The following is an 18,007-nucleotide window of genomic DNA, read 5'->3' on the forward strand; positions in this document are numbered from 1 at the left end:
AGTGAGCGCGTGATGATGATTCGTAAAGATGCTGGAAGATATCGTTTGCCGTCTCGCGTTGGGCAGTGAGTTTATAATAAACAGTGAGGTAGCTACTGCGTAGGGTACATGGGCTTACCAAGCTTTTTTTTTTTTTTGGGATGGACTGTCCCGCTGAACTTACCAAGCTTCTGAGGGCTGAGTGTGAGTGAGTTTACATCAAACGTTGTCACTAGTGAGCGCGTAAAAAAATATCAAAATGTATGACGGATTGTACAGCGCCCCTAGCGGAAACTTTCAAGAACTAAAATTTTCATTCATTTTTTTAAAGCGCTCACTAGTGAGGACCTTTAATGTAAACTCACATTCAGCCCTCTGGCCTAGAGGAGGGCAAGTCATACCCAGCTTCTGGCCTAGTCAAGTCAATTTTTTAGGTCATATCGTTTGACTGAGCTCCTTCAAAGCTACTCTGCGAGATTTCTAGGCAGGCAGCTGACCAATGCAATAATGGATATTTGATTGAATCACAAAGGTCAGCTCTCTAATTCTAGAATCTGGCTGGTAGAATGCAGATGCTTGAGAACCCTACGCAGCCCGATAACGTGGCATACGGCTTTGCGTTGGAAGAAATTCCAAATTTCATCAAAGAAAAACCAGTGCAGCACAGTTTTATCCATAATTTAAAACGCTATAAGGACCAAAGCCTTAAAAGTAATGCGGCATTTGAAACTTTCACTATCGATAAACTAAGACATAAGACTGTCTCGCATTGAAATGAAAACATGAAAAATAATTTAACGTTTTAATTCCTAATTTATTTACTAATTTATTTTTAAACCTAGTGAACGCATTGGAGTCAATAAATGGGTTTTATTATAAACGCTTTTAGTTATTTAAAATAGTTTTGAAGTCAATATGTTCCTAAAAAGAAGTAGGTATAATTCCAAATGTAGTCAAATGTGAAATTTTGCGAATATGTTACATGCAAAAGAATATCCAGATCAAAATTCAAAAAGTCGTAAATTATTAAGTTTTTACTACAAAAAGTTTACGAATTATCTCGGATTGCGATTCGTATAAATAATTTAAATCCTTCTGAAGGATTCTCAGCTACGATTGAACTTGTGATATTAATTACAGGACCCATTAAGTCCTGGTTAATATAATCTTAGGCATTCGATGATACCATTCTTTGGTTTAGCGGCGTTTGATTTAAATATCTTCGTAATTTCTTCTCAAACACGATACAGATATAGATCCTAGATCGCGAAACTTGTTTTGTGCCAATTTACGTTCGAATTTTCCATTGGTCACATTTGCTTATGATGTAACTTAGTGCTAAAATTTTACAACGTTTTTATCGTGATATTCGCATAAACCGATTGCGGATCGATAACACGTTTAATAATAGCACGTCTCACCGATATTATTTTCTTCTATGAACTAACGCAGTGTTCATAGAAGGCTCCTTAGGCTACGCTGTTTACCCACGACACCGTTGCCTGCCTGTCAAATAATGCACATGATTTATTTACAATAAAAATTAATATTATGTTCGTTATTGTCGCATACTGCCACGTCTACATGCGCAGTAACAAGAGACGATCAGTCGAGTTACGTGAAATTGACAGTTCACAATCACTAAACACCACAGTAGAGCAACGGGATCGCAGCAACTCCTTAAATAGAGGGTCGAACTCACAAGTCTATAAAACTATGTATCACAAAAAGTTTGATGTGTTAAGAGTCCACTCATTGGCAGTAGACAGTGTGGGTAGGATATGGAAAAGGTTGTACTACGGGTTCAATAGGGCCTTAAAGTTTTTCCTAATTAGTTTCACGACTATTTCTTGCGTTTACCTGAAAATAAAGAAAAATCAAATTACTTACTTCCACTAGTACAATAATTTAATCTTAATGATTAGTCAGCATACAAATTGTAATAATAAGTAGGTATCAAAGACAGAAGTTCCCAAAGTGTGCGCCACAGCGCCCTGGTGCCGTAAAAAGTAAAGAGGAGCGCGCTGTGAGTTAATTCTTTACGTCGCGTTCACGTTTGAGACCGTTGATACCCTATCCCTCCCACGTCTTTACCCGCCCGTCTTTTAACTGTATCTTTTTCAAAGGGCGCCGTGACAAAATTTCAAAGGAACGAAAAAGATTGGGAACCCATAACCTAAGAAAAAAACGAGATAGAAATGCGTTTCTTTGGAAACCGTTGACGTCAGCAAAGGTTGCTTAATTTAAACGGTCACAAACATTATTATTAAATAAATAAATAAATAATAAATAAATAAATAAATAAATAAATCTTTGGGCAATTTCACACAGCGCTAGCTAGCCCCAAAGTAAGCAACATAATGCTTGTGTTATGGGTGCTAGCTTAACGGATATACTACTTATAGCCTGACCAGGAACATAAAAACCCTCGCCATGTTGCGGAAAACTAATGGTACTAATTTCTTTTAATGGCAACAGTAACTGAAAACTTCATTATAATGTCACCTTGCATGTCAGTTTATTGCTGTCATAGTGTAAACAAACTTTATTTTAAATGTGCGCAATTGATTTTGTGAATAAATTGCTAAAATCTTTTTATAGTCGTGAAAGAAAAGTGGTTCACAATGTGTTAAAGTATTTGTCGAAGAGAAATACTAAGGGTTCGGACAATATTTTCATTGAATAATGTTTCCGACAAAGGTTGTCAAATTGACTGACATGTTTATCGTATAGTACAGTCAACTATGAAAATTAGCTGTGGTTTGTTTCAACTACCTATTTTAAAGTTTTTTGTCACTTTGTAAGTATTGAATTTTATGGAATTGGGAAAGAAGTACCGAGCTTGAAGCGTTCATGAGCAGACATTGTAGTTGAATATTCAAGTTCAGAATTTGATTATTGATGAATAATAATAAAATCCTACTTGCTAGATTGATGGTTTCATTTAATTTATTTAAACCAGTTTACCTATAATATAATACGTTTTTGTAAATTTATGAAAATCCCAACTAATATTATAAATGCGAAAGTAACTCTGTCTGTCTGTCTGTCTGTCTGTCTGTCTGTCTGTCTGTCTGTTACGCTTTCCCGCTTAAACCTCGCAACCGATTTTGATGAAATTTGGCATAGAGATAGTTTGAGTCCCGGGAAAGAACATAGGATAGTTTTTATCCCGGTTTTTGAAACAGGGACGCGCGCGATAAAGTTTTTCTGTGACAGACAAAATTCCACGCGGGCGAAGCCGCGGGCGGAAAGCTAGTATTAAATAAACCTTTAATCCTGAATCCTGATACATAAAGTTAGCCTATTAATTTAATACAGGTACGACTGTACCCAGTGTTGCACTATCAAATGCAATTGAAGCGCCTCTATGCCAGGGTTTTTATGTTCCTGGTCAGGCTATATATACTTTTTTTTTAAATACATAAAATAATATTATACATAGTCACACCCAGACCCGTCACATAAATTAAAATTCATCATTTCAATTTCTGCCCGGCCGGGAATCGAACCCGGGACCTCTCGACATAGTAGTCCGTTCTGAACCACTACACCAAACGGCCGACAAATTCAATAGAACTCACCAAGAGTACAACTCCTCATCCCTCCACGTATCTCAGTCGAGGTTCCCCCCGTTCCGCAGTCCCGCCTTCGTCTCTGGGGGCACCTGTTTGCGGAAGCAGTCGTCCAGAAACGAAGACATGGTCCTGTAGAGATGGCGCTTGACCCCTTCCAGGCTGTGGCCTTCGTCAGGGTAAATCTGTTCCCAAAAGGCATGTGTTGAATGAAAAATATGTCAGTGTTGTTAGTTTTTTAGAAATTTACATGCATTTTTTGTTGTAATGTTATTTGATGAAAGTGTGTAGTAGTTCATAAGTATCAATTCTTATTTAAAAAATCTTTTTCACGGCACTTAAACACATCTCAAACATCACTCAAGAAATGGTACTAACTTAGAGCCATTTTTGCCTCATTAGGTTAAGTTCAAATTAATTATGCATTACATTAATGTTGGATAAATCATTATTTACTGTCATACAGAGTTTATAAGCTGCCAAAACGTAGAAAGTAATGTCACCTTGAAGATATTGCTTGATTACAGATTTTCTACAACGATAGTTCACAGCACACTTAACTCCGACCAAATATTATGAAGCTCTACTTAGATAAGATACTAGAACTATTGATCTTTGTCTTTTTTGAGAATGGATTACAATGATACAACCTAGCTTTTTTCTATACCTGCTGCCGGAACATGCTTCCATGATCAGCTAGCGCCTTAGCCAGCGCCATCGTCTGCTGCACGTGGACATTGTCATCGGCTGTGCCGTGTACCAACAGCAACATCTTGTCGTGCAACGCTGCTGCTTGCTTCGTGACGTCAGCGTCGGCATAACCCCGGTAGTTGCCCGTCGCGTTCGGGAAGCCCATGTAGCGCTCTGCGTATGCTGACGCTACAGACAAATTACGGGATAATTATACAGGGTGTTCCAGAATGGGTGAAAACTGTATGGGACCTCCGACCTCTACCCCTAAAATGAAAAAAAAATACTGTGAAATAAGTCGAATTGGTGTGACTACAATGATCGACAACAAGTGTTTGGTGGCAGGGTGGCACTTCTAATGTTACTGCTCAATCTTTATATCTATGTATTATTATATTAATTGGCAAGTAGGTGTAGTAAGTTTAACTTATTTATGCCCGTTTTCACCATCAATCCCTAATTTTTAAGTGACCCATGTGAAAACAAAATGCCTGTCAAATGTTACCATAGGGGTCACATAAAAATTAGAAATTGATGGTGAAAACGGGCATTAGACCCTTTTGTTTTAGTGATTACCTACATCCATTGTTAATCAAATATCCCTTCACGATCCCAAATCCCTGCATTAACATTCGTGCAATATTAGAAACACTTTACCGGCTTACCCTTACTCACGGGGATTGTGGGTTATTGTTTGTTCGAAGACACCGCGTTTACTTAGAGCGCATTACGTTTAATCCATCATACGTTGTTTGGGGAAGCCAACAGCGAATTTGCGACGAACAAACATACTTTTCTAAGAATACACTCATGAGTTATACAGGGTGAATGGAGAGACTTTAAGATTTGACAGGATTGTTGAAAATCATTTACAATATGAAACCTAAATAAGAATATTAGCAAAAAAAAATTAAGTGTACTTACTACCTACTTACTACTACATACTTATTAAGTGTGCATTTTTATTTTCCAAGTCTGATTAATGTCTTGAAGTTTTTGTTACTTTTAATTTTCTCTTGTTCTTATAATGTAACCTATTTTTGCCAATTAATCTCTTTCTCTAATACTTACCTAGTTTATTTGTACAAAATGAAAAAAAAAAGAAAATGAAAATGTTTTATTTTATAAATAAAGTTCATTCACAAAGTATTTGTGAAAGTAGAAATTCAAGATAATACAATAATACCTTATTACTATTAACTTGAATTAGTTCTAGACTAGGTACGTAAAGTTCTTACTTATTTATTATCTTTAATAGGCAAGCATCAAAAGAAACCAAGAAGAACAAAGATTGTTCATATTCAAGAACAAAATTACCTACCTGCAGAATTTTTCACCCTATATGCAAAGAGCTGAGGTATTTATGAATATTTAGGATATCTACGTGCATCAAAACGTACAAAGACACATTATATACTATGTTGTAGAATCTATTACAACCACACAAGAGTGCTTAGCTTAATGTGCGGTCGTCTGTACACCGCAGCAGGTGGGAGAAACAATTTTCTTTATAAGACATGTTCTACATGTTTGCAGATGTTCTCAAAATATGCGAGACCGTCTCCCGGTTGTAAAGTTAAAATATTGAAGTTCCTGAGGTAAAATATTTGCAAGACGGTTAGTTGCTGTTCTCTACGCGAGGTATCTACTTACCTACAAGGTTATTTTTAATACAGTAAGCTAATTTTAGGGATGGGTCATGATTATGAACAGTTAGTATGGGATAGTGGACCGATGATCTCATAAAGGTAGCAGGAAGACGCTGGATACAGGCCGCTACCAATCGGTCATTATGGATATCATTGGGGAAGGCCTACTTATGTTCAGCAGTGGACGTCTTATGACTGAAATGATGATGATGATGAATGATAACAGTTTGGTTGAATCTATAGCAACTTTTTGTTATTCCGCGTTTATTTTCCGGTCACACACGTGTCCAGATGTTCAGGTAGATGTACAGAAACTATGGTGTCATTGTGTAAAGTCATTGTCACAATTTATGCAACTATTTTAACTTTGTGAAAAGTAGTCCAAGCATTCCATTTCGAATAATTGTATTCATAAACGAAACGTGAGGAAGGAGGAGAGAACTCCAGAACGGTTCCCAATCTCTAGGGCACTTACCGTAATATCGCCAGCGGACGATGGGGTTGATGGCGATGCCACAATGGAAGACACTCAACGGCCAGAGCCAGGGACGCCAGGAAGCCTCCGTGCGCCACCGTCAATCGGCGGGAATCGATCATCACTCACCATAAAACTACAAGTTCCCAAGTTTCCCTACTTACCGTAATATCGCCAGCGGACGATGGGGGTGATGGCGATGCCACAATGGAAGACACTCAACGGACTGGCCAGAGCCAGAGACGCCATAAAGCCTCCGTGCGCGCGGCCCCACACCGCCACTCGGCGGGCAAGGACATCTACTTCAATCACTTACCATAAAGCTTCCACTCAAGTTTCCCCTGGTCACTTACCGTAATACCGCCAGCGGACGCGTGCGCGCGGTCCCACACCGCCACTCGATGTGTGTCGAACATTTGCCGTAAAGGTACAGGTTCCCAAACTCTAGGTCACTTACACTTACCGTAATATCGCCAGCGGACGATGGGGGTGATGGCGATGCCACAATGGAAGACACTCAACGGGCTGGCCAGAGCCAGGGACGCGAGGAAGCCTCCGTGCGCACGGCCCCACACCGCCACTCGGCGGGCGTCAATGAAGTGGAGGGAATCGCGGAGGTACCTGGCGAAATTAAATAAATTCAATACAACTAGCACATATTCTCATAATGTGCAAAATAATTTCAATACACAAGTCCATAGGCGTACCCAACTTAGGACCGTTGGTGTTGTTGTTTAGGGTTTGATCCAGGAGATGGCAACACAAATTTTTTAAGAAGGGTCACCCGATTTTAGATCCATTTATGCTCGAAAAATAATGTTACAATTTCCTCGGTAGGCACGCCCATCCATCGCTGCACCGGAATAGCAACGTGGCTCTATAGCCACGTCTGCTTAGTTCGGGGCTAGGCTAGTTGCAACAGCCAACACAATTTATTCCGTTAGCTAGGCCCTGATGTCACCGTTGCAAAAGATTTGCCAAACTAAAAATTAATAGGTATTTGCCTCACAATTTCGCTTTAAGCTATTTGTCAAACTAAAATGAACCAATGAACGTCGAAGCGCAAAATGAACAGTATTAAATTAGATTTACAAACTTTGGATTGAAAGGTAAGCCAACTAAAGTAAGTAAGTGCACAAACCAAAGTTCGTCGAGTTTATTAGATAACATTTATTGAAGATCGGATTAATCTAATACCTTAAGTAGTTTTGAATAATATAGTCTTTGAAAGCACTATTTTGTCACAGTATTAATCAATATCTTGTTAATGCTATGAAGGTGGACTAACTTTCTTTGGGAATTATGCCCGTACCTAATACCTCACAGAACAATTCCCTCTGCGACCATCAATATCAATTATTGGACAGTAGTTTGACGGGGTTTTGATTGGATTGGTTTGATCTATCATTTGAGCACTGGTAGATTGTAATATCATAGAATAGTTTACCTATGATTTACCTTGTTGAAATATTGTCAAAAGACATCGAAGACACTACAATTCATTCATTTCGTGACTGCTAACTTTCTGGTATCGGTGTACCATCGTTTTAATTATCTTTATCCTGCTCACTCCTGCTAAGTATCCGACTACTCGGCGATTTCATATACTGATCAGCAAGGTTCAGCCTAGATTTCAGTGCCTGTAATCGAATCCAGCAGCCACGCTGCACCAGTCCAGTCCATTGCAAGGCTTACTCAGTGACTTCTAACTGGTCAAACAGATAATAGATCATCACGCCAGTGTAGATACACGATAAGTAAGAATCCAGCTGCCACGCCGCTCTAGTCGAGGCTCTACCGCTATTCCAAGACTTACTCAGCGACTTCCAGCTGGTCAGCCAGCTCCACCGTGCCCAGGCGGCGGTGCAGCGCGTGGTGCGTGGCTAGCCCCCTGCCCGTCCACCGCTCTGCCGCGAGCCACTGTATTACAAGGCTTACTCAGCGACTTCTAAATGGTCAGTGAGCTCAGCCGTGCCTAGATGCTGGTGCAGATCCTGATAAGTAGGTAAGAATACAAGGCTTCGAGGCTCCATCGCTCTGTCACGAGCTGTTGTGTTCCAAGACTTACTCAGCGACTTCCAGCTGGTCAGCCAGCTCCACCGTGCCCAGGCGCCGGTGCAGCGCGTGGTGCGCCGCCAGCCCCCTGCCGCCCGCGCCCCGCGCGTCCACCGCCGCCACCACCGCCCCCGCCCCCGCCGCCACGCTGCACCAGTCGAAGCTCCACCGCTCTGCCACCATCTACTATGTGCTCCAAGACTTACTCAGCGACTTTCAATAGGTTAGCCAGCTCCACAGTGCCCAGGCGCCAGTGTAGACCATGATAAGTAACAATCCTGCTTCCACGCCGCTCAGTCACCAGCTGCTGCATATTACAACACTTACTCAGTGACTTCTAACTGGTCAAACAGATGCACCATGCTCCAGCGCCAGTGTGGACCATGACCAGTAAGAATCTAGCTGCCACGCCACGCCAGATGTAAGTGAGTGGCTAAGACTTAGGTTCTTAGCAAGTTCAACCGTGTCAAAGCGCTGGTGTAGACCATGGTAAGTAAGAATCCTGCTGCCACGCTGCTGTCACAAGCTGCTGTGCACCTTGGCCTAGCGCCAGTATAGACCATGATCAGTAAGAATCCAGCTGCTAAATGGCCCTACTCGAGGCTCCATCGCTCTGTCGAAGCTGCTGTATTACAAGACTTACTCAGCGACTTCCAGCTGGTCAGCCAGCTCCACCGTTCCCTAGCGCCAGTATAGACCATGATCAGTAAGAATACAGCTGCTAAATGGCCCCACTCGAGGCTCCATCGCTTAGTCGAAGCTGCTGTTATACAAGAGTTACTCAGCGACTTCCAGCTGGTCAGCCAGCTCCACCGTGCCCAGACTGATCAGGCAGCGGTGTAGACCATGATAAGCAAGAATTTAGCTAATACATACACAACACCAGTCAAGACTCCTCCATCGCTCTGTCGAAGCTGCTGTTATACAAAACTTACTCAGCGACTTCCAGCTGGTCAGCCAGCTCTACCGTGCCCAGGCGCCTGTGGAGCGTGTGGTGCGTGGCTAGCCCCCTGCCTGTGCACCGCTCTGTCACGAGCCGCTGTATTACAAGACTTACTCAGCGACTTCTAACTGGTCAGTGAGCTCAGCCGTGCTTAGATGCTGGTGCAGATCCTGATAAGTAGGTAAGAATACAAGGCTTCGAGGCTCCATCGCTCTGTCACGAGCTGTTGTGTTCCAAGACTTACTCAGCGACTTCCAGCTGGTCAGCCAGCTCGACCGTGCCCAGGCGCCGGTGCAGCGCGTGGTGCGCCGCCAGCCCCCTGCCGCCCGCGCCCCGCGCGTCCACCGCCGCCACCACCGCCCCCGCCCCCGCCGCCACGCTGCACCAGTCGAGGCTCCATCGCTCTGCCACTAGCTGCTGTGTCTTCCAAGACTTACTCAACGACTCATAGGTTAGCCAGCTCCACAGTGCCAAGGCGTCAGTGTAGACACATGATAAGTAACAATCCTGCTTCCACGCCGCTTTGTCGCAGGAGCTGCTAGGTGTTCAAGACTTACTCAGCGACTTCTAACTGGTCAGCGAGCTCTACCCTGTTCAGGAGCCAGTATATACCATAATAAGTGGGCATCCAAGTCTCTTTAACATCCTCACGAGCTGCTAGGTGTTCAAGACTTACTCAGCGACTTCCAGCTGATCAGCCAGCTCCACCGTGGCCTAGCGCCAGTATAGACCAAAATCAGTAAGAATCCAGCTGCTAAATGGCCCCACTCGAGGCTCCACCGCTCTACTGTCACCAGCTGCTGTATTCCAAGACTTACTCAGCGACTTCCAACTGGCCAGCCAGCTCCACCGTTCCCTAGCGCCAGTATAGACCATGATCAGTAAGAATCCAGCTGCTAAATGGCCCCACTCGAGGCTCCACCGCTCTACTGTCACCAGCTGCTGTATTCCAAGACTTACTCAGCGACTTCCAGCTGGTCAGCCAGCTCCACCGTTCCATAGCGCCAGTATAGACCATGATCAGTAAGAATACAGCTGCTAAATGGCCCCACTCGAGGCTCCATCGCTTAGTCGAAGCTGCTGTATTACAAGACTTACTCAGCGACTTCCAGCTGGTCAGCCAGCTCCACCGTGCCCAGGCGCCGGTGCAGCGCGTGGTGCGCCGCCAGCCCCCTGCCGCCCGCGCCCCGCGCGTCCACCGCCGCCACCACCGCCCCCGCCCCCGCCGCCACGCTGCACCAGTCGAGGCTCCATCGCTCTGTCACCATCTACTATGTGCTCCAAGACTTACTCAGCGACTTTCAATAGGTTAGCCAGCTCCACAGTGCCCAGGCGATAGTGTAGACCATGATAAGTAACAATCCTGCTTCCACGCCGCTCTCTCACCAGCTGCTATGTGCTCCAAGACTTACTCAGCGACTTCTAACTGGTCAAACAGATGCACCATGCTCCAGCGCCAGTGTAGACCATGACCAGTAAGAATCTAGCTGCCACGCCACGCCAGATGTAAGTGAGTGGCTAATGCCCGTTTTCACCATCAATCCCTAATTTTAAAGCGACCTTTATGAAATATTAAGTAATACCTAACAGGAATTTCGTTTTCACCAACACATAGGGGACATCTTAGGCCTTATGGGAGCACTTTAAAACAGGGGCCCGATTTTCGGCCGCCTAAGTGTTAGGTGACAGTTATATTGTCAATCACGCCTATTCGGCAAAATGAAAACTGAATGAAATGATTTTTTTGAAGCTTTTTATGCAATTGAGACAGTGGAAACACTTTTTCACTCAAGTTTATTCAGGCGGCTACATAAAAATATTATAGAGTGAGACAGGATTACATACGGTATAGAAATAGATAGTATGTATTGGTCACTCATAACTTATCTCATAACCAAGCTATATTTCTGGCTTTGTTTGTAGTCCCTAGAGCCCTAACAATACCTTATAATTAGATATTAATAAAGATTTGATAGGAAGGAGGGCTGCACTAAGGCTTTCTTGGCCTCAGTGGGGGTAAATGAAACACAACGCGGACGGTTGATATCTGGTTTATTACTGTTATGCTATTGCTATATACAAGATTTACACAATTCAATGTGTCCAGTCCAATGTGCCGTCGGTGTAGAGTGCCTACGGTGCACGTTGAGGGTTCATGGGCCAGTCGGCTAGCACGTAGGTCGCGGTCGATGCTGACGTGCTCGTACAGTATCCTTGTGGGCAAGTAAACCAATTTATCTTTTTCCTTGAGGGAAAAATTTTGCTTCATTTCTTTTTTCCATTGTCGTTTTTATCGTTAAATCGCACAAAACTACACACAGAACTCAACAAAATATCTATCAAAATCAATATGTAGGTACACATTGTACATTTTTATTTTCTTATAATGTGGTGCAGCAGTCATCTTGACATTTACTTTTTTTAAGGCAAAGGAATTACATTATGCACCCAAACCACAGATTACATAATAGCCCAAATATCTTTTTTGTCTTTAATAATAACTCAAAAATACAAAAAGACATCAGTTTTGGTCAACTATTTCTTTGTTTAACTTTTATTTCATTTGTTTCTGTGAAATACGTAATATATTCCCAACAAAATATTTTATCGGAAATTACCGGTTTTTTAAACGTCACTAGGCGCACGAAGAAACGCCACCTGACAAAAGAGTCCCTACTTAGGTTTACTATAGCATGGTGAAAACGAACTTAGGTTAGTGGGCAGTTTAGGCGATCGTTTAACCAAAGTGATGTTTAGTTAGCAAACGCTTAAGGGATTGATGGTGAAAACGGGCATAAGACTTAGGTACTCAGCAAGTTCAACTGTTTCCAAGCGCTGGTGTAGACCATGGTAAGTAAGAATCCTGCTGCCACGCCGCTTTGTCGCAGGAGCTGCTGTATTACAAGACTTACTCAAAGCCGGTGAAGACCATGATAAGTAAGCATCCAGCTGCTACACAACACCAGTCCAGGCTTCACCTTTCCGTCACGAGCTGCTGTATTACAAGACTTACAATACTCAGCGACTAATAGGTTAGCCAGCTCCACCGTACTCTAGCACCAGCGTCCAGCATAGACCGTCCAGGCGGCGATACAGCGCGTCCATCGCTCTGTTACGAGCTTCTGTGTATTCCAAGACTTACTCAGCGACTTCCAGCTGGTCAGCCAGCTCCACCGTGCCCAGGCGCCGGTGCAGCGCGTGGTGCGCCGCCAGCCCCCTGCCGCCCGCGCCCCGCGCGTCCACCGCCGCCACCACCGCCCCCGCCCCCGCCGCCACGCTGCACCAGTCGAGGCTCCATCGCTCTGTCACTAGCTGCTGTGTCTTCCAAGACTTACTCAGCGACTTTCAATAGGTTAGCCAGCTCCACAGTGCCCAGGCGCCAGTGTAGACCATGATAAGTAACAATCCTGCTTCCACGCCGCTCAGTCACCAGCTGCTGCATATTACAACACTTACTCAGCGACTTCTAATTGGTCAAACAGATACACCATGCTCCAGCGCCAATGTAGACCATGACCAGTAAAAATCTAGCTGCCACGCCACACCAGATGTAAGTGAGTGGCAAGACTTAGGTACTCAGCAAGTTCAACCGTTTCCAAGCGCTGGTGAAGACCATGATAAGTAGCATTCTGCTGCCACGCCGCTTTGTCGCAGGAGCTGCTAGGTGTTTAAGACTTACTCAGCGACTTCTAATTGGTCAGCCAGCTCTACCGTGCCCAAAAGCCGGTGAAGACCATGATAAGTAAGAATCTAGCTGACACACAACACCAGTCCAGGCTCCACCGTTCTGTCACGAGCTGCTGTATTACAAGACTTACAATACTCAGCGACTAATAGGTTAGCCAGCTCCACTGTACTCTAGCACCAGCATAGACCGTCCAGCCGGCGATACAGCGCGTCCATCGCTCTGTTACGAGCTTCTGTGTATTCCAAGACTTACTCAGCGACTTCCAGCTGGTCAGCCAGCTCCACCGTGCCCAGGCGCCGGTGCAGCGCGTGGTGCGCCGCCAGCCCCCTGCCGCCCGCGCCCCGCGCGTCCACCGCTATGTTACGAGCTTCTGTGTGTTCCAAGACTTACTCAGTGACTTCTAAAAGTTAGCCAGCTCCACCATGCTCAAACAGCGGTGTAGACCATGATAAGTAAGATCCAGCTTACTCTCTACCTAAATCCTCACGAACTGCTGTATTACAAGACTTACTCAGGGACTTCTAACTGGCCAGCCAGCTCCACCGTGTCCAGGTGGCGATGTAGACCATGATAAGTAAGCATCCAAGTCTCTTTGACATATTCACGAGCTGCTGTGTATTCCAAGACTTCTAAGCCAGCTCCACCGTGACTAGGTGCTGGTGTAGGCTATGATAAGATACAAGATAGCATCCAGCTCACTCTCTTTAATATCCTCACCAGCTGCTGTATTCCAAGACTTACTCAGCGACTTCCAGCTGGTCAGCCAGCTCGACCGTGCCCAGGCGCCGGTGCAGCGCGTGGTGCGCCGCCAGCCCCCTGCCGCCCGCGCCCCGCGCGTCCACCGCCGCCACCACCGCCCCCGCCCCCGCCGCCACGCTGCACCAGTCGAGGCTCCATCGCTCTGTCACTAGTTGCGTCCCTGGTGCGCCGTGCCTGGTAGAAAGAGATGGATTCATATTAGTTTTTCCTTTTTATGCACTGGCAGAGTCCATCGCTCTGTCATTAGTCTGTGTCCCTGGTGCAACGTGTCTGGTAGAAAAAGAAAGATTCATATTATTTTTTCTGCCTCTTTATTACGCTGCACAGACAGAATATAATCGTGGTCAGCTTTATACTTCGCTGTTGGAACGTGTATAAGAGCCCACATAAGTACTTACTAATAAAGTATTTATTTATTTCAATTTCAAATAGATATAAGCATTTCAGACACCTACAATAGTATTATCTTAATGGCTCGGTAGGATCATTTTTAAAGGTAAGTGGTCATTAAAATAAAGGGAGGTAAATAACGTCAATTCTTTAGAATAATTCATCCGAATGAATTTACATTTCTAATTTCATCGTTATTATAGTTAAATAAATTTTCAATATTAGTAGGCCTACTCACTAGCTTTTGAAAGCAATTATTTTCTCGTTAGAAGCTAACATGTTGGTGATACATATTGTTTTTTTCGTACTCTATAAAATAAAGTTTCCTGCCGTTGTTTGGCCGAGGCTTAACAGTTTTATTGCAGTATCAAAGTTCATAAATCGCTCTGCAAGTATTTCAATAACTGCACAAGAGTAGACTGTAAAACTGGGCGGGCCACGGTGGATCGAAATGGCATTAAAGTGGACATAGGGATTTTTTCCGGAAAATCGAATTTTAAAAATTGCCAATCGATAGTCCTTTGCTCACTCATCACGACATGTCATATCACATTTTTCTCTAAACCTGATACTTTAGCTTAAAAAAATAATTTGTGTTTTTTTTGTATGAAACGAGACATAAAATGCTAATTTTCTCCGAAGACCTGCTAGATCGTGACTTGAAACAACCTAGGTCGGTATAACTGCATTGTTTATTAATATTCTAAGCTATTTCCAGCTGCTCCAAACCGCAACTTAGCCTGTTAAACGATTCCGAAAAAAATTAAAAATTGACTCTTCTTGTAATTGTATTTTAGTTCTTTTTTTTAGAAAAAGCTTCGATTACGGTACTAGAAAGTGATTTTATCGTTAGGTGACATTGTTATCTATTCTCAAAACCTGTTAAACCCTTTCTTTCCTATCAGCACATGACTTTAAAACAACAATGAAGTTACTCATACCTCGTAAATAACGTGTTTTGCGAATAAGCAGATAATGGTCAGGGGTGGGGGTAAAAAACAGATAAGGATTGTTTATTTGTTTTAAATTTAGTTTGGGCTGTGTAACGTCACCAATAACATTCAACTTTAAATGCTGTTTTTAACATGTAATTACAATGGAAGCTATTGTGAATAATATAGATTTGTTCGTAGTCTTAAGAAATACCTTAAAACCTTTCATGGACAGTGAGGAACTTTATAATCACCTTTAGCAGAAAATGGTACATTTGTCAGAAGAAAACAGTGTTAAGAGCGTTTACGCCGTTTGGCGCAAAAACAGTAAATAATAAAATAAATAAATGATAATAAATATCCTTAGACATTTTACACTGCGCTTCTAGTCCCAAACTAAGCAAAGCTTGTACTATGGGTACTAGACAACGGATATAAACATACTTAAATACTTTTTTTGTTGTAAATACATACTTATTATACATAGAAAACACCCAGTCCAATACAAACAAATATGTTCATGCACACAAATGTTTGTACTGTGCGGGTATCGAACCCGCTACCTCCGGAATAGTAGTCCGTTCCGAACCACTACACCAAACGGCCGACATATTACTTTTTTAACCCGATAAGTACTTTTTTAACCCGATAAGTACTTTTTTAACCCGTTACAATCATTAACCAGTTACATTACAAATATGTTATAGGCATAAATAATAAGGCAATTTTGTCGTCTAAATAGTTAGTTGAGATAATATTTCGATTAGTATAGTATTAATTTAAGAATTCTATCAAGATAAGTCCTCACAGGTTTTCAAATTTCCACTTTAGCGTCAGTTTACAAGCTGATTTTTTTATAAAAATACTGTGAAAACGATATAACAAACATTTATATCCTATAGCATAGGTCTTTAGGCAAATAGTTAGTTGAGAAAATTCTTAGATTTAAGCATTTTACAATAAGAAATCACAAATTCAAAGAACGTGAAATACCCAAAAATCAAAGTGATTTTTACACCATTATTCTTCTTGATGATGGACAAACTGTCATCTATCTCTTCCCCAATTTTTAAGAAGAAACAGTGATTGGCTTGAATCTCCAATTAACTGGGTCTGGCAACTAGTTTTTGATGAAGACAAAATTGAGGAAAATGTTCTGTTTCTGAGTTAATTTATGTAACGTGTAATTCATCTTTTTTTCTGTTTCTGAGTTAATTTATGTAACGGTTTCCTCGGGATAAAGGAAGTAGTCGAAGCATGTAGTGTAGAAATTGACATGTTTTCTGTAATAGCATCTATATTTGACGTTGTTTTTTCACTAGGTTCAGTAATTGAACCAACATTTTCCTCAATTTTGTCTTCATCAAAAACTAGTTGCCAGACCCAGTTAATTGGAGATTCAAGGCAATCACTGTTTCTTCTTAAAAATTGGGGAAGAGATAGATGACAGGTTGTCCATCGTCCATTAAGATTAGTACGAAAATTCCGGCAAACTTTTTTTAACTTAACACTGTTTTCTTCTGACAAATGTACCATTTTCTGCTAAAGGTGATTATAAAGTTCCTCACTGTCCATGAAAGGTTTTAAGGTATTTCTTAAGACTACGAACAAATCTATATTATTCACAATAGCTTCCATTGTAATTACATGTTAAAAACCGCATTTAAAGTTGAATGTTATTGGTGACGTTACACAGCCCAAACTAAATTTAAAACAAATAAACAATCCTTATCTGTTTTTTACCCCCACCCCTGACCATTATCTGCTTATTCGCAAAACACGTTATTTACGAGGTATGAGTAACTTCATTGTTGTTTTCAAGTCATGTGCTGATAGGAAAGAAAGGGTTTAACAGGTTTTGAGAATAGATAACAATGTCACCTAACGATAAAATCACTTTCTAGTACAGTAATCGAAGCTTTTTCTAAAAAAAAGAACTAAAATACAATTACAAGAAGAGTCAATTTTAAATTTTTTTCGGAATCGTTTAACAGGCTAAGTTGCGGTTTGGAGCAGCTGGAAATAGCTTAGAATATTAATAAATAATGCAGTTATACCGACCTAGGTTGTTTCAAGTCACGATCTAGCAGGTCTTCGGAGAAAATTAGCACTTTATGTCTCGTTTCATACAAAAAAAACACAAATTATTTTTTTTAAGCTAAAGTATCAGGTTTAGAGAAAAATGTGATATGACATGTCGTAATGAGTGAGCAAAGGACTATCGATTGGCAATTTTTAAAATTCGATTTTCCGGATAAAATCCCTATGTCCACTTTAATGCCATTTCGATCCACCGTGCGGGCCAAGGATTGCAACAGTATCGACTTATCGATGACATCGATGCCCAGATATAAAATGCCGTTCACGACTTAAGTATATTGGCACTGTTCAGTGTAAGTTAAATAAGTTTTGCTCTTGCGACAGTCTAGCATAGGTTTCGTACTTAGGTACTCTGCTGTAAAAAAGCAATGTATTGCCTTTATGGCGTTGATTTTATTTGTCGTCAAACCAAAATAATCGACCAAATTAAATATCGAAATACTTAATTACCTACCTATACTTCACAGGGATGGATACATTCGAGAGTTACATATAAAATACAGTGTGAGTCACGTTAAAGTGTACATATGAAAATATATGAAACTAGACCTATTTTTATCGACAAAAAAGAGGTCAAAATTTTTTTGAGATTTTTTTTTATTTTTTATAGAATTTTTTTTCTTCCAATTACTTATTGTAAAGAAAACGTAATAACTATTAAACTAAGCGGTATATCCTGATAAAATAAAAACAGTAATAATGCTAAATAATAGGTGATACTAAAAAAAATACATAAAATACCCTCAAAATGCCAACAAATAAGAAAAAAAGA

General features: G+C 41.8%; 1 protein-coding gene across 1 annotated transcript; it reads right to left on the reverse strand.

Moving 5' to 3' along the window:
- Nucleotides 1-1,806: 1,806 nt before the first annotated feature.
- Nucleotides 1,807-8,606, reverse strand: LOC114350400 (venom dipeptidyl peptidase 4-like). The gene is made up of 7 exons (XM_028301192.1): nt 8,445-8,606; nt 8,185-8,288; nt 6,832-6,989; nt 6,533-6,667; nt 4,222-4,433; nt 3,564-3,739; nt 1,807-1,839 (listed from the first exon to the last, which is right to left on the reverse strand). The coding sequence occupies exons 1-6, from the start codon at nt 8,604-8,606 to the stop codon at nt 3,596-3,598; spliced, it is 915 nt and encodes a 304-aa protein (XP_028156993.1). The 3' UTR covers nt 1,807-1,839; nt 3,564-3,595.
- Between the last annotated feature and the right edge of the window lie 9,401 nt (nt 8,607-18,007).

Source organism: Ostrinia furnacalis, unplaced genomic scaffold (assembly GCF_004193835.3).
Source record: "Ostrinia furnacalis isolate ACB-3 unplaced genomic scaffold, ASM419383v2 OfSCF0879, whole genome shotgun sequence".
In the NCBI taxonomy this organism is placed as follows: Eukaryota; Metazoa; Arthropoda; class Insecta; order Lepidoptera; family Crambidae; genus Ostrinia; species Ostrinia furnacalis.